The sequence below is a fragment of the Pelmatolapia mariae genome, linkage group LG5 (genome assembly GCF_036321145.2).
Source record: "Pelmatolapia mariae isolate MD_Pm_ZW linkage group LG5, Pm_UMD_F_2, whole genome shotgun sequence".
NCBI classification, from domain to species: Eukaryota; Metazoa; Chordata; class Actinopteri; order Cichliformes; family Cichlidae; genus Pelmatolapia; species Pelmatolapia mariae.
Window position 1 is genome coordinate 15439495 of NC_086231.1, and position 27156 is coordinate 15466650.

The window sequence follows — 27156 nt, forward strand, 5'->3', positions numbered from 1 at the left end:
ACTTCAATCATCACCCTGGGCTGCACGCTGGGCTGTAACTTCTCAATGGGGCAAATTTGTGGCCATTGATTGCCATGAATGATCTCCTGCAGTGTGCTGTAATGACTACACATTACAGATACTGTGGAATCAATGTGTCCTATGCGTGCTTGGAGAAATGAATTACAGGTTCATAAAAGACTATCTGTGAGCGTCACAAACATTGTAAAGGTGGGTCAATATTCTTGCAGGAGAAGTCATTTCTGAACAAAAGATTTGTCCTCTTGCAAGATGATAGAAATTCCACTGAGCCTTGCAAATTTCTACAGCACAGAATTCTCTAGAGGATATGCAGCTGGGTAACCTAAGAATTGTTTGTATAAAAGATGCAGCAAAGGACTGTGTATGGGATCAGCAGAAAGCACTGGGCATGGCTTGGCATATATTATCTCTCAAATCAAAACAGCAAAAACCGTTGGAGGCAAGATGCTGTAAAGCACATAAATGAATAGTTTAAAGGCATTTTTTTCATTACACGTGTCAAACTTTTACTTCAGGTAAATGAGAATTTAAATTGATGAACCTGAACAACTTTAATAATATGATAGCCAGCTTCCACACAGAGCAGTATTCCATTTAGGAGTCTTTAGTCAATGTCTCACGCTAACAGCACAATATATGCATAGGTGCTATCTCACACTTACTATCATTCAAATGCCAGTAATTGGCTCTCCCTTCCTGCTTAATCATCCACTATATAGGCAGTGATGGTTTCATATGCAGAGGAGTTGGAGAGGAACGAAGGAAAAGGGAAGAAGGAGGGGAGGCAGATGAGGGGAAAAATTGCTTGTGCACTGACACCGTGGGACAGCAAGCGATCCACTGACTGTGCGCAAATGGGATCTGACTGTGCGTGGAGAATAGAGCTGTATGGACAAGTGTGTGTGTGTGTGTGCGTGCGCGCGAGCGAGTATGTGAACTTGACGCACCTGTGAGTGGGACAGATACACAGGCCTGGAGAAGATGATCCACTCCACTACCTTGCTGCAGGGCGGAGTGGTCAGAGAGCCGGTGTATCTGTAATAACTGTCCACCGACGATGGCAGCAGATCCCTCAAGACGAACGACCTGAGGTAGGTCTCCTTTTCTGTGTAAAGAGATCAAAACCTGTCAATACACAGCGCTGTAAAGCATATCGGTCCGTCAAGTTACAGTTACACCAACATTAACAAGGTTGTTTCATTTCATTCCCGGTGTGGCATAATTACTGCTTTCCTGAAACCTCCACGAGTGGAATGGCAGTAGTTAAAAGCCTCACCACTTGTTATCACTCTGGCCAGATCTCTGTACTCAGATGGACTGAGAGAAGAGCAAAGGGAGAGGAGTGTGATAAAATGGCCAGCTCTGACAGCTGATCTGTGGCTGGGTGGTAGCGTGCTCTGCTCTGTGCAGCAACTGTGGCATGGGCCATGGGAATTACGACAGATCATAATGATTGCTGGATCTCTTCAGTCCTCTGATCAGAATCAGGTAAAGCCGTGCAGAAAAACAAACACTCAAAAAAAAAAAAAAAAAAAAAAAAAAAAAAAAAAAAAAAAAAGCAGAAGCATCTTTTAGAGGAAAATTCCTATATGTCCTGCGAATATGCAAAGTGGATTATGCAAGTCGGGTTGATTGTTTTTTTTCTCCTTGAATTATGATGACGAATATCAACATAAAGCTAAACTTAATTCAGATATAATCTCTCATAGCTCATGGGTTTAGGGTGTGGTTTATATTCAGGCTGGTGAGGTACGGGAAGCCTCGCCCCTGATGCCTCATCTCTACTCCGACTGAAATTCAGCGCGCACAGCCTTTCCTCTCTCCGTCTTCAGACAGTGTACGTGCCCTATCGCTCATGGGCCACCGAGATGTTGATGGATGGATGACTGCGGGATAACGAGCTAGTTGAAAAACCAAGCATCCTAACAGGGGAGAAGGCACGGAGGAAGACAGTCCAAAAACCACCACACCCACACCAGGCTCTCTTTCAGTCAGGAAATGAAATAATGTGGTGCAAGCATGGGCATCTGTGCAGTCCAGGCACTTGGAGACTGATGGAGACTCAAAATAATCAAGTATATGCGATATGTTTGATAATCTGTCTTTATCGAGGTTATATAACAAAAGAAAAAGGGAGCTTAACTACATCTTTGGAAAATAACCACACACACGCATGTTATCCTGGTTTAAGGCTAATCAGAATATAGTTATTTAAAATTTGCCAAAACAAAGTGACCCCTTTCCTGGTTCTGAGGCCAAATTCCATGTGTTCCTGTAGTCTCCAGTGGTTTGTTCTGGTCAAATTTTTACCCTTATACATTTATCTTTAGCAAAAAGAAAACCGCTAATATTTTTTTCCCCTCCAACGTGAATGCCAAATGTCATAACCTCGCTAGCCCACAATGCAAAACATCAAAACGCCTATCTCTAGAAAGTTGAGGTTGTTGAATTATAATTAGAATCGATTCAGTGAAGCCCAGCGCTGGTCTTTCAAATCCAGCGTGAGTGAAGAGCAATTATGCTGCGCTTCTATATATCCTCATACTCTTACATGTCCTTGTCTGTTTACGATTATGGTCACAAAAAGACCGTCAGCTGCAGGCTGTAAAACAAGTCAAACGTGTCCGTGTAAACAGAGCTGTTGTGCCCTCATCTGTAGTAAAGGATTACACACTCGTGATAAAACATATGCTTATAGACTGCATAAGCCATGAATCCCGTGACGCCGGCCCAGCAGCAGTAATTTAAAACAATATGCCATGAAGAATTGTGCCATAGCACAAAACACAAGACATTAATAGCTTAAATATGAATATAAGCCTATGCAGGAGCTGCAGTCCATGAGAGCTCATAGATTTACATTTGAGCCCGACTAAAACAAAGGGTTGTCTAATTAAGGCTGAGATGTAATTAATAGTTCTTTCTCTGTGAGTGAAGCTCCTTGGAGGTCTCCTACTGTGGAGCCACAGTAGCACGGCAGAGGCGGGATCTTACAAATTTTATCTCCTTTTGAAGTTAAACTCTGCTCATAGCTTGTGTTTAGACTCATTTGGAATTTTAAAAATAATAGCAGCTAAATGCAAGAGCGTCGAAATTTTGTTCCTGGAGGAGGAGGAGGAGGAACGGCACAATATCTGCAATGGCAAAAGGATTTTACCTCTGCGGATAAATCAAAACATCTATTACGAAAACATCAGAGGGATTTTGTAAGGGTCAATTGCTTTTCGAAGATCCCATTAGAACTTTATTTCCCCAAATGTAATGTTTTTTTGCGAGATTGAGAGATTATGGCATTAAAGTTAAAACTATATGAAATAAACAAATAAAAGCATCGCAGCTCAACAAAGAATGACGAGCACTCAACGGCATGAAAACTATTCTTCTATGGAAAGTAGAGTGTGTCAGGGGTTACGTGCCCGTTACTTACCATGATGCACTACTCCCTTCAATCCCTGGATGATGGGGTCCACAGCTGGGTTGTCTTTTTGCCCCAGCTGCAGGAAACATCCAGAGACAAAGGATTAGAAAAGGGATTAACAGACTTCTATAATAATCCAAATAAAATACCAAAAGACAATCGACATCAGCGGACTAAACTGCAGCACCAGAAGCCATCTTTTTCCATTCTGCTTCTTGTAATGGTTTTTGTTTCGGGGTTTGATTGTTCTGGTTTACCTGGAAAATAACCGCCAAAAATCTGAACCTATTATCACACAGTTTTAAAAATGTGTTAAAAAAAATAACCTCGATGCTTATGTGCAGTACCCACTCTCCAACATAACCATAAACTACGTCTCCAATCCCTGCTCTGCCTTTAGTATGTTAACTTGCTTTTGATGCTTTGATTTTTATAAAAGACACTAAACATATCTGATCATTTCAAAGACTGCGTTCGCCTTTTTAGCTGTGATACTGTATGCACTGTACAGTAAAACCTGCACTACTTTAAAAGATAGTCACATCTGCTGCAAACGTGATTTAAAGCAAACTAAATTAAATCTCAGCTACAAAACATGCTTTCAACAAAGTTTCATACGTCTGTTACTAAGGTTCTTCGGATTGAACTTTTCTAATTAAAAACTATTCACAACACAGTACTGATAGAGTGACTTCATATCAAATTAAAATGTCTTTACTCATCCGATAGGATTTTCATTATGATGTAGATGCATGAAAATCATTTTTAATAGTGTACATTTTACAGATGAAGGTAGGGAGAATGAGCTCACGAGTGTGCTTCCTAATGCTACGAAACTCAATAGAACGAAATGGTGGCAAAAATAACTCAATATCTGTCTGCTGAGGCACAGGTTTGCCGAGGACTCGGTGCTTTTACAGTCGAGCTGCAGAGTATACTGATAAATTCTGTCTGAGAGAGCTGTCTCATCCATTTTCCCAAATGCCAAATATTTTTCCAAACAAATGCACATTTTCTGGTCTTTGCAGATCTACGGGTAGTATCCATGTGTGGCCTGTGACCTAGAATGTAGATCACACACAAAAGGGGGAAAAGGAGAAAAAAAAACTAGAGATGAACATCGTGATGTTCACTGAGCAACATTCAGGGAGACACTTTCTGAAACTTTTTTCGATTTTTGAAAAATCCACATCTGATTTTCTTTTTTTCCAGATGATTTAAAATGTTTTAATGACCACAGCAGTCCTCCTCCTGTGCCGTCTCCAGAGGACTGGTGATGATGCCTTCTTTATCTGTTGGGCTGGCAGTTCATTGTTTGAAATGACAAAAGATGAGCAATATTGCTCAGTCCAACGCTTTTAAATATTCCCAGCGTCCCACTTAAGAGACAAGACTGGACAAAAACAGTGTTGGGATGCGGGGACCAATAATACCTTGCTCGACATTAATTCAGGTCAGTCAGAGGAGAGTAATTGTTTGGAGCTGAATGCTGAATGTGGATAATATGCACACCTTAGAGGCCATTAATAGGCCTTTGGGGAGCACAGGAAGAATACTTTTCATTGATTAGAAATAGTAAATCTGAGCCAGTGTGTGCATGCCCGCTTAAAAACCTTCACACTGTAAACTGTTTTTCCAACAAATTGTGTATGGTGGTGCTAATTGCAGTAAGCAATAGGGCTGTCAGGACCCAGCGGAGCCATTTAGGTCCTCGTGCACACGCGGTTCATCATTGTCTAAGAGCAGACCTACATTGCAAACACCTGTGTCCCGATTCCAGCCTACCTCAGTCGAAGAACAGAACCTTTTCTATAAACTATTAAGGTGAAGGTTAGCAGATATTCATCAGCTGCCACCAACTGTAAAGTTGTTGCTAATAGAAATTAGTCTAACAGAGACAGAAACCCCGGAGTTCTCAGTGCTGCTGCTTAAATCTTGGAGGTGTTTGTACACCTAATAGAAATTAGGACCATTGTTGCCCATTAAGAGCTTACGTGCTCAGATCTTCAGGGGACAATTTGTAGTATCTCAGCAAACAATCTGCTGTGTGCCACAGAACAAGAAAAACAATCAGCAACCAGCTGGAGAGGAAATTTCCTATCGCAACGCAGGTGCCAAAGATCATTCCTAATAAATATTTATCATTTACGGACTTTATATAAAAATTTATATGATTACCTTTCTCAAAATTGGACCAAAAACAATCCCAATCTTAAATTCATAGTTCCAACGCCCCGTTTTAATCCTCTTTGACTCCTACAGGCAGCTTCCTTTTATCTATTCCATTTATTCACTTATCTCCTTGGTTTTGTAAATGATCTCTTACAGCTGGCAATAAGTCATTTCATACAACAGTGAAAAAGGATATTTTCCATCAATATTTCCAGCAACTACACCCAGAGCTACTACAACGAGGTTTTACTCTTCTGAGACCTCTGATGAGGAAACTAAGCTGTGCTATGAAGGATGCACACTCATAAGGCTGATAGTAATGTCAGTAACTTTTACTGATATCTGCTCATAAAACACCAATGATGCCATCCATCACAGTTCAGCTGAGAGGAACTTGAATGTGTATTAAATTTCATGGTAGGTCATCAATTGGGTATTTAGTCTGGACCTAAATGGTTGCCCAGTCCAAAAGACTAGTGCTGCAGTGCATTGTTGGATTTTCTTGTGCACCGTCTCAAACTCCAACTCTGCTGATACTTTACCTCGAAGAAGATGGCCATGGCAGCAACGATGCGTCTTTCCTTAATGGCAGCACTGAGGCTGTCAAAGTCATCCGGATTGTAAAGGTAGATCTGCATCTGGGGTGGGAAACAGAGCATAAACAGCTTAAGGAGTGGACAAGGAGAGCGAACAGTCCTGTCATCAATCACTTGGACACACTGCTGAGGAGCTGATGAAAAGCTGTTTTGAGGGGCATAAAAGAGGGTGTATTTATCACTCCTATAAATCTCCCATAATCTGTGTCATTCCTTTTTGTGTGCTGCCACTCCTGGAGGATGTTAGAGAAATACAGCATCCCATTCCTCAGGGTGACTGTCCTAACAGAAAGTCACGAGCAGAGAGGAAAAACTGGAGGAACGTGATCCCCCCTTGTGCTGAGATCTAACAGAATGGCATTCTTCTGATCACTGCTTAAATTACCTTAAATCACCCACAAACACCGCTTCGGATTTCAAAACAAAGCTTTGGGCGTGTGGGTTATAACGGAAAACCAGCATACAGAGAATACACCATATATAGCATGTACCATGCCTTGGGTTTTCAATTAAAAAGAAAAAAAAACCCTCTTCTTTTCATATTTCAAAGCAGACATATAACCGTAATGCTGACCAGAATCAGCAAATGATTCTAAAAAGTAGCAATTGGAGCTGTCTATCATCGCACATTCAAGCCTCTTTAAATTGAAAAACCCTTTCATGTCACTGAACCGAGTTAATTGGCAATAAGAAAAAGGTCCTAGATGTTGATTTAATTAAAGGGTATGCATGCCTCTTTTCTTTTCAAAGGAAAATTACGAGAAGCCAAAAACCACACGTGGCTGTGCTGACAACAGATTCAAAAAGTCAAAGTAAATAAGTGTATAAATCCATTAATGCTAACCATCAGCTTTAACCAGGTACAAAATTACTCAGATAATTTAAGTTAATCAGTTTCCTTCAGAGTTCCTTTAACTGCAGCCTTTAATGGAACTAATTTGTTGTCTGAGAACTCAGCAAGAAAGAGCACCGGCCATTCATCACCCTTCAGATGTTATTAACTACTTTACCCAATTAAGCTCACCCCCTTAGGCTTCATTTACTCAGAGAGATTGGCTCATGTGACCTGCTCTTGTTAACAGCACACTTTGGAAAACTGGATTCTTCATAGCAGTGAAAACAGTAAAGGAATTTTAATTATTTGATTGCAGAATTACAACATTTTGTTTTTAGGTTTGTCAGAATCCCTGCTCTTTAGAGTGAGCTTTATCCACGCTTACAGATAGTGCTCAAAGTCGTTGATTTAAAAAGGAGCAGACGTGGGGTCTGACCAATCTTTAAGCTATGAGTAATGCATAGAGATATGCTGTCCACATACTCTGAGCCTCTATCTATAGCAACCCATTTTTTTCGCCACCAAGTGAGTGTGAACACAAGTGCTGAAAGCTGTTCTGCAATCCCGAGTTCCATTTAGGCGCACACAGGTGAAAAACAAAGTCATGTTTGGCGTGATTTCCCAAGACGGCAAAATATTGAGGCAAGACACAAAATCTACAAGAAATAAGTTTGTTGGCGGAGGGAGCTTAGATGTTATCACAGTATCACAAATGCATTTCTTCTTTCCTTTACAACAAGTGTGCTACCGCAGCATTTTGTCATTAACAGATAAATCTCTCCATTCTTGCACTCCAATCGCACATAATCATCTACATTATCATTTTACTTGGGCACCTACAAAGTGCTAGAGCATTCATTTTCAAGACGAATAAAGTGTCAATAAAGTGTTAATTTGCACAGTAGGTGCTGCTGAACAACTAAATTAAACTTAGTATTTCACATTACAAATGACTGACAGAACTTTATAGAGAAAGTAAAAGACAGCACATGATGGAAATCTGTGAACTGTATCTAAAAGATGGAAGTGTCAACTACGACGCCGTTTCACATAACTTGTTACTGACAAATAGTTAGCGAGCCAGCACACCCCGTTTGACTCTAATAATGACCGTGACATACAAAATAAATTGAATTTTAGTCAATATGACCTGAAAATAGTGATTTAGACTATAAAATCAACAGAAAAATGTTTACTGAGGTTATAAATCATATAAGCTGGGGGCAACTTTTCATAAGCATCTATAAAAATTAAGCACCTTGGCAACCAGCAGCTTCTCAGCCAGAGAAGCTAAGCTCATCCAGTCTATGTAACTAATGCTGTGTCTCAAATTGCGCATTTCCATGCTTAACACAGTGCTAATAGTGAGCGTAAGTGTATTCACACTGACAAACACAACTACATGAGGGACCTGTAGAGGTACCCAAATGAAATGATGCAACTCATAATGGCCATATAACTGTGTGTGCTTTTCCCCTTTAACTCACCCATCTCGGCTGTGAAGCAGAAGGGAAGGGACCAGCCAGGAGGGGGAGAAGCTGTTGTTAGCGACAATACTGAATCCAATGCTAAGCAAGCAGCTAACTTTTTTATCTCCATCCATTAAAGTAACATTTGTTGTGGTGTTGCTTGGTGTTTATGCGTGTTGAAAGGTAGTCTTCGTTGTAGAAAAATCTACTATTATACGAGTAGTCAGAAGACTGAACAAGATGCTCACAAAATGCAGCAGCCATGGGGCAAATGATTCGAGTCGGCACTACCCTGTCAGAATTTGTTTCGTAAGAACGCGTGTTGTGTAGTTAGTCTCTTGAGGTATTCAAAACAAGACAATATATGTGTCAGTAAGCACAGGCATCACTGATGTACATTTAAAATGACAGCAGCTGAACTAATTGTTTGCTAGAGTAAGAGTGGAACAAATATATCTCCACTTCAGTGTAAAAGACTTACCAAGTACATACAGTACAATCTATACTATAGCTAGCTATCTAGCTCTCTATTTCTAAACTTTATTCACATATAAATATACACACATCCATATTTTTTTTTCACCAGTTTTGTACTTGTAACACTATCTGGATTTGTTTGCAATTTTTGTAATTGGTTGTGTGCATGTGTGTGTCCCCTCTTTTAAACATCTTTTGCTTATTTGAGTTATCTCAGTGGTGCAGTACACTGAGATTTCAGGCTCAGCATACATCGGCTGGCCAATATTATCGACTGTTTCTGGCCTATTGAGGGGCTTTACTTGGCCCAGAAGATAATTCAGCAAAATATGCTCAAGGAAACGTTGCATCAGAGATTGTTAAGCAAAACACGCTCTGACTGCATGATTTCTGATCATCTCAGCACTGTCTGCAGCACAGAGTACCAGAGTAGGATCCGTTTAGAGTCACTGTAAGTTACTTTTTTTTTTTTTTTTTTTTTTTATTAATATACATATATTGCTGTAAAGCAATTAACTGTGATCCTTTTAGTATAACATTCAACCACTAAAAACAAATCTTTCTTTTCAGGAAATTGGCATCTTAATCAAAATCTAAATAAATAATGTCCTTTACAATTTTTCTCTTGCTTTATTGAAAATGCACAGATAACAACTTTTATTTTAGGATTTACAATATTTTGTTTAAAGAGCTTATGCATACTGAGTAGATTAACCATTATGGAAATATAAAAAGTAATTTTGGTAATTACCAATACTATTATATTTAGGGCAATTGTGGCGTAAACTTTATATTGGGTAGTGGCCTAATAAATCTGTTAAGGACTGTACATTTAAAAAAAAAAAAAAAAAAAAATGGCTGATATGCCAATATATGGACCGGCCCCATTCTTAAATCTATTCCAGTGGTTATTAGGGAGTTGAGGATATCTAATGGAGTGGCCCTTCGCTCATTTGACACTCATCTTTACTCAACTTCTCCCTTTCTTACTGTACACTCACCTTAACACTTTTCATACATCCCTAGTACTGTGTGCAAACGCATACCCTTCGAAGGTGTGATTTGTAATCCATGTATAATTAATCTAACCTTGGTGACACCCTCATATATTATTAGAAAAGATCTCCCTATGGTACCCTGAGGGAGAAAAAAAAATTCCAGTTTCATTTTTCACTCCGCTGTTTGAGCGAACAGGTGGTCCATCTATCGATTTCCCCACTTCACTCCCACGAAAAAGACCGCGGTTAGATTAATGTCAAGCTCAGGAGCCACAGGCCGAGGAGCCCATTGTTTTTTTTCCCCCCTTTACTTTTTTAAAATAACCATGGTACAAAGCCAGACCTGCTCTATAATACAGCTCGTTGAATTTAAATTTTGTGTTTCGACCCTCTGGACACATGTGAACTACATTTGTATACACTTTTGAGCTTCTGGGCAGGTGGGATAGTAAATCACACCCCCCCCCTTTTTTAACACTGAAAAAGCAAAAGCTTTATGCACAGTGTTATATGTGAGTCAGAGCTCAAAGTGACGCATTTAAAGTGGAGAGATAATTAGACAGCAGCAGATTGGAAAACAGTCTCTGTTTAGCAGAGACAAATAAGCCCTGGAGCTCAACCTCCAAGGTCATGCTGTTCAACTCTTGAAGAACAAAAACATATACACAACAAAAGCCAACCTCTGCTATAAACGATCACTGGGTACATCAAGCACAAACATTTATACATAGGCTGTAACACGCAGGGATTGGCTGCACACATCGTGTCAGGTTTAATATCATCTTAAATACATCAATTTCTGCCAAGTCATATTTAAAAAAAAAAAAAAAGGGGGGGGGGGGGGATGGCATTGGGTAGAACAGCCAAATGGCTAAGGGCTATATCCTACACAACCTCATTTCCCTTCAAAACATATCATTTTATTTCATGTTTGCTTTCTGGTATCTGAGGTAATCTATCATTTCTGGTGTACAGTATGCCAGCTGACGTTTTGATAAGAGAGGAAAAAAAAAGAAAAAGACCTCCAACTCAGTGCCGCTTTTGTGGTGCACCTTGTACATACATTTCCTTTTCCTATACAGATGGATGTATTTGCTGATGTCTGGAATATTCCTTTTTGTACTTCCTATAGGAAATGTCATCGGGAGCAGCACATTCTGATACAACTCAGTCACTATTTGTAGTCACGAGTGGCTTTTGGTGAGCCTACACCCCCCAACACACACACACACACACTCCCCATTATACTGTGCCAAGTCAGTCCTATCTGGGTTGCATGTTCTTGACATGCTTGTTCAAAGAAGACATGGCACAAGAAGAGGGTCACCCATTATTTAAGTTGCAGTGCCCATCCAGAGAGAGCTTCTTTTGAATGAGCCGACAGCACACTTGCTCTGATAAAACCACTGCAGTGATAAAATAGAAAACAGAAAGTAGGACAGCTGATAGCTACAAAGATTTGAGTTCAGAAAAAAAATTGCAAACAGTGTACATATATCACATTCACAATCAAATATGAGAGCCCTCCTTTCTACTGCCGTGCCCAACTTTTCTACAGTTTTATTAATTAACCTCTGCTGTTGGGTGGTGCATCATCGGTCACATGTGGCACCACCCAACAGCAGAGGTTAATTAATAAGCATACCCTAGATGTAGCTACAGTTTTTAAATCTAAATAGTCTTACATGCCTGTTGGTAGACACTACAATGTTGGTTCTATCAGTGTTCAATAATGCAATCTATCAGTACAAGCTACAATTAACTGAAGTTCCTGAAATACTTCACATGCAGATGGTAACAGAAAACAACTGACAGCCACTTTACATTCAACACCCCACTTCCTTTCATCCCCAGCAGTGTGAAATAGACTGTAAGAAGATTTGCTGAGAAATACAAAGGACCCGCATGCACACATACAGAGACTCCTTCATTTATTAGTGAGATAAAGGCTATAGCAGATGTCCTTTGCAAATGGCAAGAGTTTCATTCTTGAATGCTGCTACACATTAAGGAGCATTCAGTCTAGGGTGCCAGTACCATACCCACATTTTTGCAATTTCACTGTCGGCAGACAATTATTCAGTAATTGTAGATGTTTAGCTTTATTTTCTGCGTGTTTGATGATGGATGTGTGTGCTGGCATTACAGCAGAAGTTTATCTTGTGCAGCTGTAACAATATTTTTTTAACCTCTGTATGTATGTATGTATATATTTCTATGACTTTGGAATTTTTCCACTTAATTATTATATCATTAATGTGTATTTAACTGGTTCCATGGCTGGTATGCTTTATGCTTATTTATAAAGGGAAACACATATTAGCTTTGGAATCCATGTTCTTTGACAGAGGATTCAATGCAAAACCTTGGTGTACAAAAAAAAAAAAGTATGCTAAGCTACAAATCTATATTTCTCATCTATAAATTGTATTACTGGAAGAAATGCTTTGTTTTCCAACAGCTGTTCAAATTGGCTATTAAAGTAAATTCTTCAGTCTTATTAGGGAGCACACCATCAAAGGAGCCATATGCACAACAGCTTTATAATGGCTGTACATTATCCGGTGCCCTTTAACACTACACTGAACACAAAATTATGTGGCAAAAATAAATCTAATTACCCAGCCATTCAGCATCAAAAGCTGTGCCTGCAGAGATGGCTCCAAAGAGGAGGGCCAAGAAACAAACACAGGAGGCTTCTAGCTGTGTGTTTGGAGATAGGACAGAAAGGCTCACTAACAGCCACTTCCTGTTTTCACATGCTGCTAAATTTAAACTAATTATCAACAATTTGACATAAGAGGGGCTAAAAACCGTATTCTATGACCCCACTCTGTAAGAAGAGCCTTACACAACTGCAATTCCAATTTTAGACGGCAACTAGGAATGGCTGACATAAATGATGCATTCAAAGTCACTAATACCTCAATCTATGCATGATATTAAACGTGAAATTTGTGCTTTAATACGTGGAGACAATAAATAATTCAGAGGGGCGTCAGTCTTTACAGCCATGTTACAGGAACTGAACCACTTCCAGTCTGTTTTCTCATGTTAAGCCAGTTCCGTAATGCGATCGTAAGACGCTCCCTATCGCATAAAATCCCATGTGTTTTGAACACCATAATCCCAATTTATTAAAAAGCCCTTCTGTATTGCAAATGTCATAGGCTGTCAAAATGAAGCAAGACACAGATTTCTATCATCGGGGGTACTTTCTCACCAATTATGGCATACGGCTATTTTCTAGTAGACGTGTGAAGACAACAATCTGTAGCAATGTGGCAGCTAGCAAACGATTATTTAAATAAATGCAAACTAAAGACCATGCACTGTTTCTCATTTTCCTTGGATGCAGAATTTACTTTAAAATATGAAGAGGATTTACTTTGATCCAAAGATCTGCCTCAAACTAGTATCGTGTCTTGACATGAAAACTAATGTTTTTGTGCATCAATATGTTCCCTTAGCTCAGTACAAAGGCTTATGACATGAATACCTGCAAAATTTTTTAAAGAACTACCAAATTCTTGTCATAAACAATTTGGATAAATATGGGGGGGGGGCGACTTACATGCTGGTGTTTATGGATAAAAAAAAAAATGCTATAAAAATAGTTAAAGCATAAACTTACAATCTACCAAGGCAATTCACTAATCTCTCTCCAACACTCATTGTTGACCTTCAACACTCAATATCGCACATTTATCAGATTGCATGGTAGCAACATGGCATTTTACCTCTACAGGGAACCTTCTGCCATTTATGCTGTGTTCTGAGCCTGCTGATCCATTACTCTGGCCCCAGTGAAACTCCATCTTCTCAGCCTTAAAGCGCCCTGGCAGTCCAGCCCCTGCTACAAAGTACTCATCCTTCAGGAGTATAGCAACTGGAGAAAAGAAGAAAAGAGGTAGAAAAAAAAAAAGAGAGAATTGAATCAAACAAGGGAAGAAAATAAGCACACTTGTGTTAAGGCAGGGCAAAGGAGATTACTCATCAAAGAACATGGTCTACAGAAGCTCAGATGGGCAGTCTAAAGTTAGAAAAAAAATTTCTGTGCCTATTAACTCAAGATCACGGCTTCATTCTCATTACCCGAATCCTGATTTGTCTTTTATTTTATTTTTTCCCCCAATGACAACTAACTCAGTGGGGGAGACCAATGTGACAAATCAAACTTGCAAAGAGTAGCTAAGTAGCTGTGATTTGCTTTAATGATTAATGCTCGGATGACGAGTCCAAACTCAACAATTCTTTTCTACAACTTGCATTTATTAAACGGATTAACTAAGCTGCGTAGACTGCAGACTTATTCTGAAATAATTAAACTAAAAAATATATATTCATTAAAAACTAAACTATCTGGCAATAAGAAATATAAAAATCTCAAATTATCTTAATTCTTTGGGGAGTGACTGATGCAGGAGACATTTTCTAACAGTCAGCCCATAAATTGTCATGATTTGTTTTTGTAAGACCTGTAATGCATTTATTAGTGTTCAGACCCTTTCACGTTTTCCACAATTTCAAATTTATTACACAAAAAACACATAAGATATAAGAATGAAATTTTCAATTTCCTTAACATAATTAGCAAGTGTAGACACCGCTCTATACAGTGTGTCATAGTGAAATGGATGTATAAGAATGAAAACAAATAATTGAGGGTAAGAGAACTCCGCGGGTTTGACAGGATTGTGAAAAGGTACAGATCTAGAGAAAGACATAATATTTCTGCAGCAGTGAAAGTGCCACAGAGCTCTGTATCCTCAAATCATCTTCAAGTTTTGCAGCCACCAGTCATCCTCAGTGTGAGTTTTGCAGGCTAACAGGAACACAACAGTAACTGAATGAGAGCCAGAGTTCTTTTGTGCAGACTGGAGAACCTTAATGAACAACAACCATCAGTGCAGCACTCAGCTAATCAGGCATTAATGGTAAAGTGGCCAGAAGGAATCCATACTTCACTAAAAGGTAGACTGAACTCCCAACGTGTGCGGAAGAAGCCAGGCACTGAGCACCGCCTCATTAATACATTCCCTACAGTCAAACACGGTGGTGACAGGATCATGCAAGGAGCGGGAGACTAATCAGGATGGAAGTAAAGATATATGCAGCAATCTTAAGTGAAAATCGTTTCCAGAAGCAGTCGTGATCGCAGACCAAGCGAATGTTGGGCTGAAGCCTGAAAAAGCTCTAGAAAAAGTTGTACCCAGCTAGATCTCAAACCTTAACCTGCCAAAGCATCTGTAGAAAGAACAGCAGTGCATCGATGCTGCCCCTCCAGCATTGTTGAGCTTTAACAATTGTGCCAAGAAGAATGAGAAAAACTTACAAAAGAAAAGTCTGCCAACCTTGTACAATCATTCCAAGAACACTGCTACTTAAAGCAAAAAAAATCAACCTTATGATTAATTATCTAAATAGTATGTCAACTCCATGCTAAGAAACAAAAACTTGTTTTTCCATTGAGCATTGTGTGTGTGCAGATTAATAAGAAAAAACTCTGCCTCTATAGAATGATTCATAAATGAATCTGCAGAATTCGGTGGTGAGCAGATGAGCAATGATCACAATGACGCATCTCACAGAAAGCTTGCACCGGCCGCCTCCACTGACCTCGACATTCCACTAATCGACTCCAAGACGCCGCTTTAAAAGTAAAAGCCAGAGTTTCTTTAAGTTGTTGCATGATTCGCTAAAAGACACAACAGCCTTCTCTCGCACTGTGAGCTTCTTCCATGCGCTAGCTTTTCACAAGGTTTTAATGCCATTGCCTTTTCTTAATAGCAGCCATTATTGCATTCTCTCTCAAAGGATTATAAACAGTTTCTGCAAGCAAACTTTAATTACATTTTGTGGGGAAAATTAAGCTTTTTGTAGCATTTTAAATCGTTCTATATTAGATAAGTTCATTACAATACTATTTAAGTAAAAGAATTTAATTAGCTTACATACATTGATGTGACTTCAACATGTCTACAATTATAAATTTGCCACAAAAAAAACAAACAAAAATCTATTTCTAGAAGCTCATCTGAATGTTGTTGCTACCTCTTTGAATTTACATCTGAACTTATGATTTTATTGCAGAATGAACTAGCACATTCCCTATGAGCCTGCTATTTCTATCAGGGTTTTCATGCAGGATGTAATTAACTCACAGCGGTATTCAATACAGACATTTTTTTTGCCAATGTTCTCTGAACTGAGTATCAAAAGCCTAAGAGACAGAAAATGAAGCAGTATAAAATATTTCCAGCTTGAGAACTTTATGCAAAGTTAAACTATGTAGAAAATTACTTAAACATCGAGAATATCATACTCAAAAACTGATACTTATGGACCATGTTGGTATTTGAGAGAGAGAAAAAGAAAGCTGGTTGTATCAAAAGTCTCACACGGGCAGCGCACCAAAATTTTTCAATGTGGAAATTCTACACCTTTTCTACAAACTACTTGTCAATAAGGTCACGTGACACAGTTGCTGTAGATTTGTTGGAGCCACATCCATGAATCCTTTGTTCCGCCAAATCCCAAAGGTGCTCTGTCGGATTGAGATCTGGCGATTGTGGATGGCATTTGTGGACAGTGATGTTCATGTTCAAGAAACTAGTGTGAGATCATTTAAACTTGGTGAACGCCGTTTTATCCTGCTGGATGCAAGGTCATGAACACAGTTATCAACAATACTCAGGTAAGCGTTAAAATCATGTTCAGTTGGTACCAAGGGTCCTGAAACGTGTGCCAAGAAAATATCCCACACACTATTACACCATCGTCCTCAGCCTCGATCCATGCTTTTATGTGGTTTATGCCGAATTCTGACCCCACCATCCGAATATTACGGCTGAAATCGAGAGTGATCATCAACGTTTTTCCTATTGTCCAATTTTGGTGAGCCTGTACAAATTGTAGCCTCAGTTTCATATTCTCAGAGACGCTCTTCTGCATACCCTGGTTGTTATGACTGGTTATTTGAGTTACTGTTACCGTCCTTTCAGCTTGAAGCAGCCTGTCCATTCTCCTCTGACATCAGCAAGCCATTTTCAAACCAATAACTGCCGCTCACTGGATATTTTCTCTTTTTCGCACCATTTTCTGTAAACTCTAGAAATAGTCAGACCACCCCATCTAACACCAACAACCATGATGAATTCAAAGTGACTTAAATCACCTTTCTTCCTCATTCTGCACAGTTTAATGTTCAGCAGGTCATCCTCTCCATGTCCACATGCCTAAATGCATTGAGCTGCAGATGTGTGATTGGCTGATTCATTGAATTCAATTTTATTCATATGGCACCAAATTACAGTCGTCTCAAGGCACCTTATATTGTGAGGTAAAGACCCTACAACAAGAAAATGAACCTAATGAAGTGACTGGCAAGTACAGATTGCTCAGATTATAACCTTATGCATCAATGGAAACTTTAAATATTTAACTCAAAGGCTGATATGCGAGCGGAAGATCTGCAACCCTTCTTCAGAAGTTAAAAAATGTTCTTATGTTTTCATGCATCTGCAGCTACTGGGATTCACCTTAAAAATTCAGACTATCTGCCCGCTGTTACACTCAGAAAGATCGTGTAATGTTGAGTTTAAGCTGTGTTAAATTTCCACAGCATCTCAAACACCATGGCACGGCAGATTATCATCCCTCCCACTGTCCTGGCTGAGGTTATATGCTAATGCATCTACAGCCCTTTACCACATCTATGTTTGACATCATTAGCCAGATTAGACCTGGTGCTCCGTCAGTTGATCCCTCTAGTTACAGGAGGATTTAGTCAGCCTGTGAATAAGAAAAGCCCACTTTTAATCATTTCACAAAGCAAACTAGGAGGATGAGCATCTGAACAAGCAAACACAGATTGTCAGTAAATAGATAACATGGCGAACAAGTTGTCCTGAGCGAATGAATGGAATCAAAGTAACTCAAACAGACCAGTGACAGGTAGCAGGAAGAAAATGAGTATGAGATCTTGAGAAAAAGAACCAAGAGACAAGATGATCTGAAGAGAGGAGAACATTGTGTGATGAGGGATGATCCGTGCCCCTGTCGTGAGGCAAGAAAGAATCTGCCAGCAGTATTAACGTGCCAGTGCCGCTTAAGCTGAAGGCCCACAGCATGAAGGAGAAGAAATGATGCCGGAGATTTCCAAGACTGAAAGCATCAGGTCAAAGTGAAGGATCAATCTGCACAGGAAATAACTACCCACGGCATTATCATAATTGTGCAACTGCTTTACAAAACCGCAAAAAACATTTACATAGATGGTAATAAATCCCTGTTACTGCCGTTGTTGAAGTAGTGTAATCCTGTGTGCAACACAAGAAAGCCAAGAAAAGGGGTTGCTGGCTGGCCTTGGGAGTTTCATTAAAAATGCGGCCCTGCGTGTGTTTGAACCCTCCAACAGCAGAGGAGGAATTAGAAGCTAAGCCAAAAAGACCTTGAATCACAGCCTGTGAAAGAAGGGGAGTGTGTGTGAAAGTAAATCCTTGATCAATGCAAATGTCTCTGGGGCCTTCCGATTCCCCATGAATTTGGTTGGGAGTTGTTTGAAATTTTACTGAGAAATGTTTTGTTGAGGAATACTGCTTGAATGGCAGCCAATCAGCCCGATCTCAAAGCAGGTCAAGGCACAAGGGAATGCCATGAAATCAATCGCAATGAACTTTTAAGATCTATTCACTCACTTCTTAATTACAACACTGACTTTTAAATAGTGTAATGTTAAAGCCACTCCCTGGAGGAACTCAGCACTTTGATTCCAGCACCTCCTGGTGGCGATGATGGGTTGAAAACGCAAAGCTCGAAAGAGTCGGGCCATTGATCTCGAGAAAAATGCTCAGATTTCTCGAGCACTTTGCACAAGTATTGGATTTTAAACGCCAATTTCAAAACTTAAGGTATTTGTGCCATTAAATCAATTATAATGTGTCAAATGACACAAGAGCCAAACATGACAACATGAAAAGAGTCAATAAAAATGACAAACGTGCCTGAAATCTGCAGCTGCCTTTCCCTTCACAGAGCTCTATACAAAGTGTCAGCTTTTGTTTAGCTTTCATTCTTGAGACTTTAATGTTTTGTTCAGTTTTCAGCATCAGCAGGCAACTGCTTTCAGCAAAAACACTGTGAAACATACTACACTCCACCAGCTCAGCTCCAAATGACAGGAACAGTTAGCGGCTAGCTGATGAACATGGTGGAACAATCTGCTCCTAAGAACAAGATATTTCTTTTAGAAGGAAAATAAAACAAGTTTGGTCAAGTTGAAAACACTCCAACTTCAGGATGTCTTCGCATGGACGGAGATGGAGCAGACTTGGTGTATAGACCTAATGTAGTTATAATTCATGATATCAACAACTAGGATGACAAAAAGGGAAATGTAAACAGGTTATCATGGATCAAAATGATGATTTAGAACATCTTAACCTTCATGAGAACATAGCAAAAAAAAAAAAAGAAGCCAATCTCGCCTTCGTTCACAAAAAGCGGTTGAAGACCGCAGCACGGCCAAAATCACGTAAACTGTTTGTGATAATGCAGCTATTAAATGTGATAAATCAGCTAAAAATCGCAAATCTGTAGCAGTCTGTTCCAAATGTATTGCCAACTACACATACAGAAATTCACATTACCTACTTAAAATCAGACTCAAGCCAGATCAGAAGATCTGAAACTGAAATTCCTCTACAGGTAGTGGAATAGTTGCTGCAGGATGGTGATTTCACAGCAAAATGACAGTCAGTCAGTCTTGCTTTTATCTTGGAATATAACCAGAACACAACTAGCTGCGACCAGTTGAGTCCAATCCCCGATTGCAAGGAGACGTGTCAGACAAGTTGTGCTCATTGGCACAGGCTGAATTTGATGGTGACTATTTGCAAACCTTTGCCAGTGTGACCACAGGCAGTCTGAGTCGGACCATGATTACAGTGGTCCGTCGCTACAAGGTGGCCTCGCTGTTTCGCTGATTTTTTTTTTTTTTTTGTGCAATTTTGCAAGATTTTTTTTTTTTTTTTTTTTTTAAACAGCACATTGTGTTCTGCGTCCTGATTGGCTGTAGACCATTGTCAATCAATCTCGTGCCACGTCTCCTGTACAGTACAGAATCCGTTCGGCTTGTCAAATTTACATAAATCTTTGATCGCTAGCAGTGTGACTCTGAAGTGCTGTACTGTATATTGTAAGTTATCTCCCCATGAAATACAATGTCCACGAAACGTTTTGCACTGTCAGAGGCACCTGCAGTAGCACCCAAGAAAGTGTTTAAACAAGAGAGAAAAGAGTGAAGATGTTCATGCCTGTCTGAGAAAAGTGTATCAAGTGTTTAATGAGGGGTTTTACAGCCTTAAAACAGCTATAATAATTGTAAAAAATAAAGTTGACTACTTTTCGGATTTCACCAATAGCAGGTTATTTTTAGAACGTAACTCCCGCGATAAATGAGGGGCCACTGTATTTGTTAGGTTGCCTCCCAACAGACGACCTGTCCAACTGCCTTGCTATCAAAAGTGATCAACAGTGTTGCGTGCTCAGCCTCTGGGCAATCAGTTGGTCGGCTGGCTATCCGTCTCTGACGGTCTCCATTTTATTTTTAAATAAATAAAAATAAAATACATATGATCACAAGGAAACCATCGAGTTTTCCTAGTTGCAAGGAGGCTGACGTTCTGTTTTTACACTAGTGTGACTGAGCCATAAGCAAAGAGGATGAAACTATCAAAAATTAACAACACAGTAAAAAGCTATCGCTAAAGATAAAAGGTCCTAAGCAGAGGTTACAACTTCATAGTAGTTTCATTTAGTGTGTGTTTATATGCCAAATGTAAATGCTAAAAAGGAAAATTTAAAAGTTACTTGAAACACTGACAAAAAAAATGAATGGAATTGACGATATTTTTATTTGCTCGTTAAAAAAAAATATCCATGTTAACTAGGGGTGCAACAATACTCGTATCGATATTGAACCGTTCGATACAGTGCTTTCGGTTCGGTATGCATATGTATCGAACAATACAAAATTTCTTATTTATTTTATCAACTTTTCTTCTGACGATGCTGTCTGTGTTGAGCGCTCAGTGGATCTGCGTTCCATTACTCCGCCTAGGCTGCACTGTCGAGCGCAGATCCACTGAGCGCAGCGCAAGCTAGCAAGACAGAAGCTAAGCTCGTTGCAACATGGCAACTGCCTCAACGCTACCCGAAATTGAACCTCCCCCACCCTCATTCAGATCTGGCGTTTGGAACTATCTTGGTTTTCATGTGAAGTATGACCCTGAAGGTAAGCGCGTCATGGACAAAAGTAAAACAGTATGTCGGATGTGCCACGCAATGCTCAATTGGTGGGAACTAGTGCGTTAGCGCAGTTAGCTTGTTAACGTGTTGACGTCGTCCAGCCCCACGCACGGGGCGATCCGCGGTAACTCGTTAACGGAGATTTGCCGCGTTATGGCATTAATGTCATTTTAACGAGATTAACGCTGACAGCACTAGTGGGAACACAACGAATATGACTGCACATTTACTCCGACATCATCCTAGTGCAAAGACAAGTGGAAGCAGACAAAAACAACAAGCACACATGCTACAAACTTTACCCGAGTCATTTAGACAGCCGTTAGCACATGATTCTCCTTATGGGGACCTGATATGTTTAATATGCTGCTGAGAATACACCCCAGAAGAAGCGTATAGTATAGCTTTTATTTTGGAAAGAGCCATTTCTCTGTAATAAACTCTCTCTTCCAAAGATGAGTGATTTCTCGATCAGATAGATTTATTATTTTGTTGTTTCAGCAACATTAAATTTAAAAACTGTACTTTTGAGTTAAAATATATATTTATAATTTTAATAAATGACAAATTAAAAAGGCATGAACATTTTTTTGTATCGAAAAAATATCGAACCGTCACACCAAAGTATCGAACCGAACCGTGAATTTTGTGTATCATTGCACCCCTAATGTTAACATAAAACTGCTATGACTATTGCGTATTGTGTTAGCTTTATGCTCAAAATTTGTTTCTGTTGATAAAACTGGCTAAGAAAAAGCAGAACTAACACAAAATTAGAAGTAGATCATTAAAAAAAAAATCTTATTAATACAAGCCATTTTTTTACTGGCGTTAAACATCACTTATTCACACAAAATGGCCATATGGTAATGCACTTTTGACTGAAGGTTATACCACTGAGACTAATGATTTGACACTAATGCTACCTCCTGCATTAGTCTTTTGAAGCAGACCTTGAAAACTGAAGAGCCTCAAATAAAAACTGTGATAATCTAACAAGCAAAAAGAAATGTCATATTGCAGCCAAGCCGAAAAGGGATACAAAATACTAATATTTGACACAGGTCAGGAATAAAGGGCCGCTCTACTTATTAAGATGAGTTAGTGGCAATAACAAGAAACCAAGACCCACAGCACCATTACAATCAATGCACTTGATAAACTTTGTCATCTCAGGCATAGGCTGAATTGAGAACCATCAAAAGAACAAAAGATTGTATTCCTGCTATTCTGTTGACTGAGCTAGACTGAGTAAACAATGAATCAAGGATGCAACAAGTAATGATGTGGAAAACAAAAGATGATGAATGTGAAGGCCAAAAAGTAATCTTCATGCACAACTTTGCTGAATAGTTTGATCAATAAAGTATTAACAACCTATCCCTGTGAAAATATTTCAAGTGATGATTTCAAGGCCTCTGAGAAGCTAATAAAAGTTTACACACTGATTTTAAACATGTTCTGAGCTTCTCTTTTATCTATATATCTATATATATATCTATCTATCTATCTATCTATCTATCTATCTATATCTATATATATATCTATATATATATATATATATATATATATATATCTATATATATATATATATATATATATATATATATATATATATATATCTCTCTCTCTCTCTATATATCTATATATATCTCTCTCTATATATATATCTCTCTATATATATATATCTCTCTCTATATATATATATATCTCTCTCTCTCTATATATATATATATCTCTCTCTATATATATATATCTCTCTCTATATATATATATCTCTCTCTCTATATATATATATATCTCTCTCTATATATATATATCTATATATATCTATACATATATATCTATACATATATCTCTACATATATATCTATACATATATATCTATACATATATCTCTACATATATATCTATACATATATATCTATACATATATCTATATATATATATATATATCTATATATATCTATACATATATATCTCTACATATATCTCTACATATATATCTATACATATATATCTATACATATATCTATATATATATATATATCTATATATAGATATATATATATATATCTATATATATATTTATATTTTAGGGTTGAAAGAAATCTATACCTCTATCCATACAAATCTGATTTTCACACATTTCAAAAGAAAAATCATGTACAGTGCTATTCAAAAGTCTCGAGCTGCTCTTTATTTCTTTAAATTTGGTAGGAAAAAATGGGAAATTGGTGCAGCAATTATTCAAAAATGTGGTAAATGTAAATACAGTATATGAGACAAAAAAAAAAAAAAAAAAAAAAAAAAAAAAACGGTAACGAAGAGAAGATATAATTTAAAATTGGTTCTTTGCTAAGTTGTCTGTTATGTGTAAACACAACACTTGTTCATCCATTGAGTCAGGTGGGGGTTTTTATGTTTGAGTGTTTCATGGGTCACTGTTAAGTGGCTTAACAAACAAAAAAAAATGAAGAAAAAAACCACAGTCCTCTTAATATGGTCAGGAACAAGGACTCGACTGAAAATGAGTGAAACTTTTTCTTTGGAACTTGACTATCTTTTCAAAGACCTTCAGAAAGTCTATTGATGAGACCATTTAAAAATAAATAAATAAATAATACAAGAGTGTGGTGCCTTGAAAACAAAATATAAAGAAATGAGTGGCTTTAGATACTGGCATAGTACTATATCTATATTTCATCTTGGAAATGTAATATTTTCAGTAATTCATCAGTCAAGTCAACCTGTCCTCTCATTAAAAATCCAAAAACCTCCATTCAAGTGAAACTGATTAAATCAAATTTCATGAGACAATGACATGAATTTGCTAAAAAAATTAAGTAGACCTCACCTAACTAGCTTTTGCACTGTAATATTCTGTGGCAGTATAGTTTCATTTTCCTGATTTGGACAGTGCTTTAACAATGCAAAATTCCCTTTGTACTGTAAACGTCCAAAAATTGCACCCAGCCGTGTTAGTTCCATTTTTGTAAATAAGCACCCCGCAGCATTGCGGGCTGTGTCAGTGGCCTTGGTTGTCATGGAGGCTAAAAACTCTCATTATGATCAAATGCAAAGGATGACATTACTTGCAGAGAGAAACCGTGCCAAAAGCGCAGAGATCAATTAGGGTCAAGGTTTTCACACCAGTGGTCCACGGATTTGCTCAGTGGGGGGATAAAAAAAAACAAACAAAGTTTACGGTTTGAAGTAGCGGTTAACAAGTAAACTTCAAAATGCATCTGTAAACAAGGCACTGAACACAAAGAGAATGAGCAGAGCAGAAGAGGAGTACAGTAGAGCCAATAACAAAGAAATCTCTGGATCCACTGATAGATGTACAGAAATCTTGGCAGATACTACTGAGTGTAATTTCAGTGTTTGTGCTGCTGTGGTTTGAAATTTGACATTTCAAGTATAAAATCTCTGAAATCTACATGCTTAAATTCCTGTGTTTAACATGTACATATGCAATTTTTTTAATCACTTAAAGATTTACATTTTGATATCATATTGGATAACTTCAGTCTTGCATCACATCAGTGAAATTATATTTTAAAGCAGTTTCTAGACATAATGACCACATTTTGCATGTAATCACTAGATTAGTCAAAGTGAAGCTACATGATTACAATGATCCTACAAATCAGAGTCCCATATTTCCAGATGAGGATTTTCCTGCTGTATGAGTGTAGCATTACTCCCAATGGTCATAAACAACTACAGATAAAACATATTAAAGCAAGCTTAAGTCATGTTGTATAATATAACCGTAGCATGCAAAACTCTGGGTTTCCCTGGTCAGTAATTCCCATTACTGTAAAGAGCTAAGTGAGTAGAAGATGAATGATTTCCACATACTGTAAAGTAAAAGATAATTTGCATTTTTTTAAGCACAGGAGAGAAAAAAAATAGAGCCCCACATAACAGTCTCTACACCCTGAGAGATTTGAGCTCTCCGATATCTTTTATCAAGGTCTCGGAGATAAATTAGCTTTTTAGGGATTTGGCTTTTTCACAATCATCCTTAGGAAAGGCCAGGTGATTTAAATATCAAAGCTTTAACTATACAGCGACTCTTCAAACCTTGTCCCAACAATCAGAAGCAATTGGCTCCTCCAAGCAGCGTTTTAGTATGCTAAAAGCTAAAATCCTCCACAAAGCAGGAGAAGGAAAGAAACAAAGGGTTTTCATGTAGCCACTTCCTCAGTTCATGATATAATTAAGAAATTATAAAGCAGTGAACAGGAACCGTAGGGGTCAATATAAGTTCAGAAAACTTTTTTTTTTTTTCCCCAGAAAGAACTGCTATAAGAATGTGAGCTTTATGGAAATGTCAGGTGGGAGAAATAAACTTTCATGCATCATTATCAGAAAAGTCAGCTTTGGAAATCTGCAAATAAACAGCTAAACAAGCATTTTAGAGACGAGTTCTGTGGACTGGAAAAGTAAAAAAAAAAAAAATCATTTTGAGGCTGCAATAAGCAAAGCTGTTTTGTGCAGGATTTCATTAAAAAAATGCACTACAGTAGCAACTGCTAAGCAAGGGGATAGATCGATCATACTTTTGGCTTGTGTTTCAGCCAGTGGCACGGGAAACATTTCAGTGGCAGAGAGAAGAACGGATTCAATGAAATACCAGCAAATTCTGCAAGCAAACATGAGACCATCTGTATAGATGCTGTAGTAGGAAAGAGGATGGCTTCTACAACAGGATAATGATCCTAAACACACTTTAAAATCCACAGTGGAGTATCTCAAGAAGCACAGGCCCTGACAGCCACCCCAACTGTGGATCACAAAAGAAAAGACGGTCAAAGACTCTCACAGAACTTTTGTAAAGAAAAGGGTTGAAAAAGCGCACCTAAAATGAAAGACTCTAAGCTGGCTGAAAAATGTGTTTACAAACTACGATACTTGCCAGAAGGGGTGTTACTAAGAGCTGACCGTGCTCAGTCTCATGCTTCAGGTTCGTGTTTCTCCTCTATTTTGAACAGTAGATGATGGAAATGATTAAATAATCATGCCCAAATTATCAAAGAAATGTATCTGGTTTGAAAATCAGGTCATCTATTACTCACTTTGTGTATTCACGGGAAGAGAAATTTTAACCAAGGGTACCAAAATCTGCAAGCCACTGTATACAGTCAGGGAAAAAATTATTTCAACTCCAACTGATTTTGTAAGTGAGTCTAGAATTTCAATGGAAGGTTTATTTGAACAGTGAGAGACGGGAACAATACCCCCCCCCCCCCCAAAAAAAAATCCAGAAAAATGCATTTCAAAAAGTTCCATGAACAAAATAAGTATTTGATCAATCAGCAAGATTTATGGCTCCCAGGTGTATTTTATACAGGTAACGAGCTGACATTGGGAGCCTTCGCAACTCGTTACCTGTATAAAAAACAGCCGTCCATAGAAGCAATCATTCTATCTAGATTCCAATCTCTGCACCATGGCCAAGCCCAGAGAGCATTCCAAGGATATCAGGGACAAGATTGTGAACCAACGCAAGGCTGGAATGGGCTACAAGACCATCACAAAGCAGCTGGGTGAGAAGGTGAAAACAGATGGCGCGATTATTCGCAGATGGAAGAACCATGAAATAACTGCCGATCTCCCTCGGTCTGGAGCTCCACACAAGATCTCACACGTTTCAATGATAATGAGAATGGTGAGGAACCAGGCCAAAACTACTTGGGAGGAACTTGTCAATGATCTCAAGGCCACTGGGACCATAGTCATCAACACACTACGCCGAGAAGGACTGAAATCGTGCAGTGCCCGCAAAGTCCCCCTGCTCAACAAAGCACATGTACAAGCCTGTTTCAAGTTTTCCACTGAACATCTCAAT

The 27156-nt window shown here is 38.5% G+C and overlaps 1 protein-coding gene across 1 annotated transcript in view; it reads right to left on the reverse strand.

The window, feature by feature from the left end:
• Positions 1 to 27156, reverse strand: part of LOC134627593 (receptor-type tyrosine-protein phosphatase gamma-like) — a 113668-nt gene that overhangs the window by 30055 nt on the left and 56457 nt on the right. Inside the window, exons 4-7 of the mRNA XM_063473824.1 lie at positions 13727 to 13875; positions 6154 to 6249; positions 3449 to 3515; positions 969 to 1126 (exon numbers count right to left, since the gene is read on the reverse strand). Of these exons, the coding sequence (XP_063329894.1) occupies positions 969 to 1126; positions 3449 to 3515; positions 6154 to 6249; positions 13727 to 13875 (470 nt within the window). The remainder of the gene's footprint in view (positions 1 to 968; positions 1127 to 3448; positions 3516 to 6153; positions 6250 to 13726; positions 13876 to 27156) is intronic.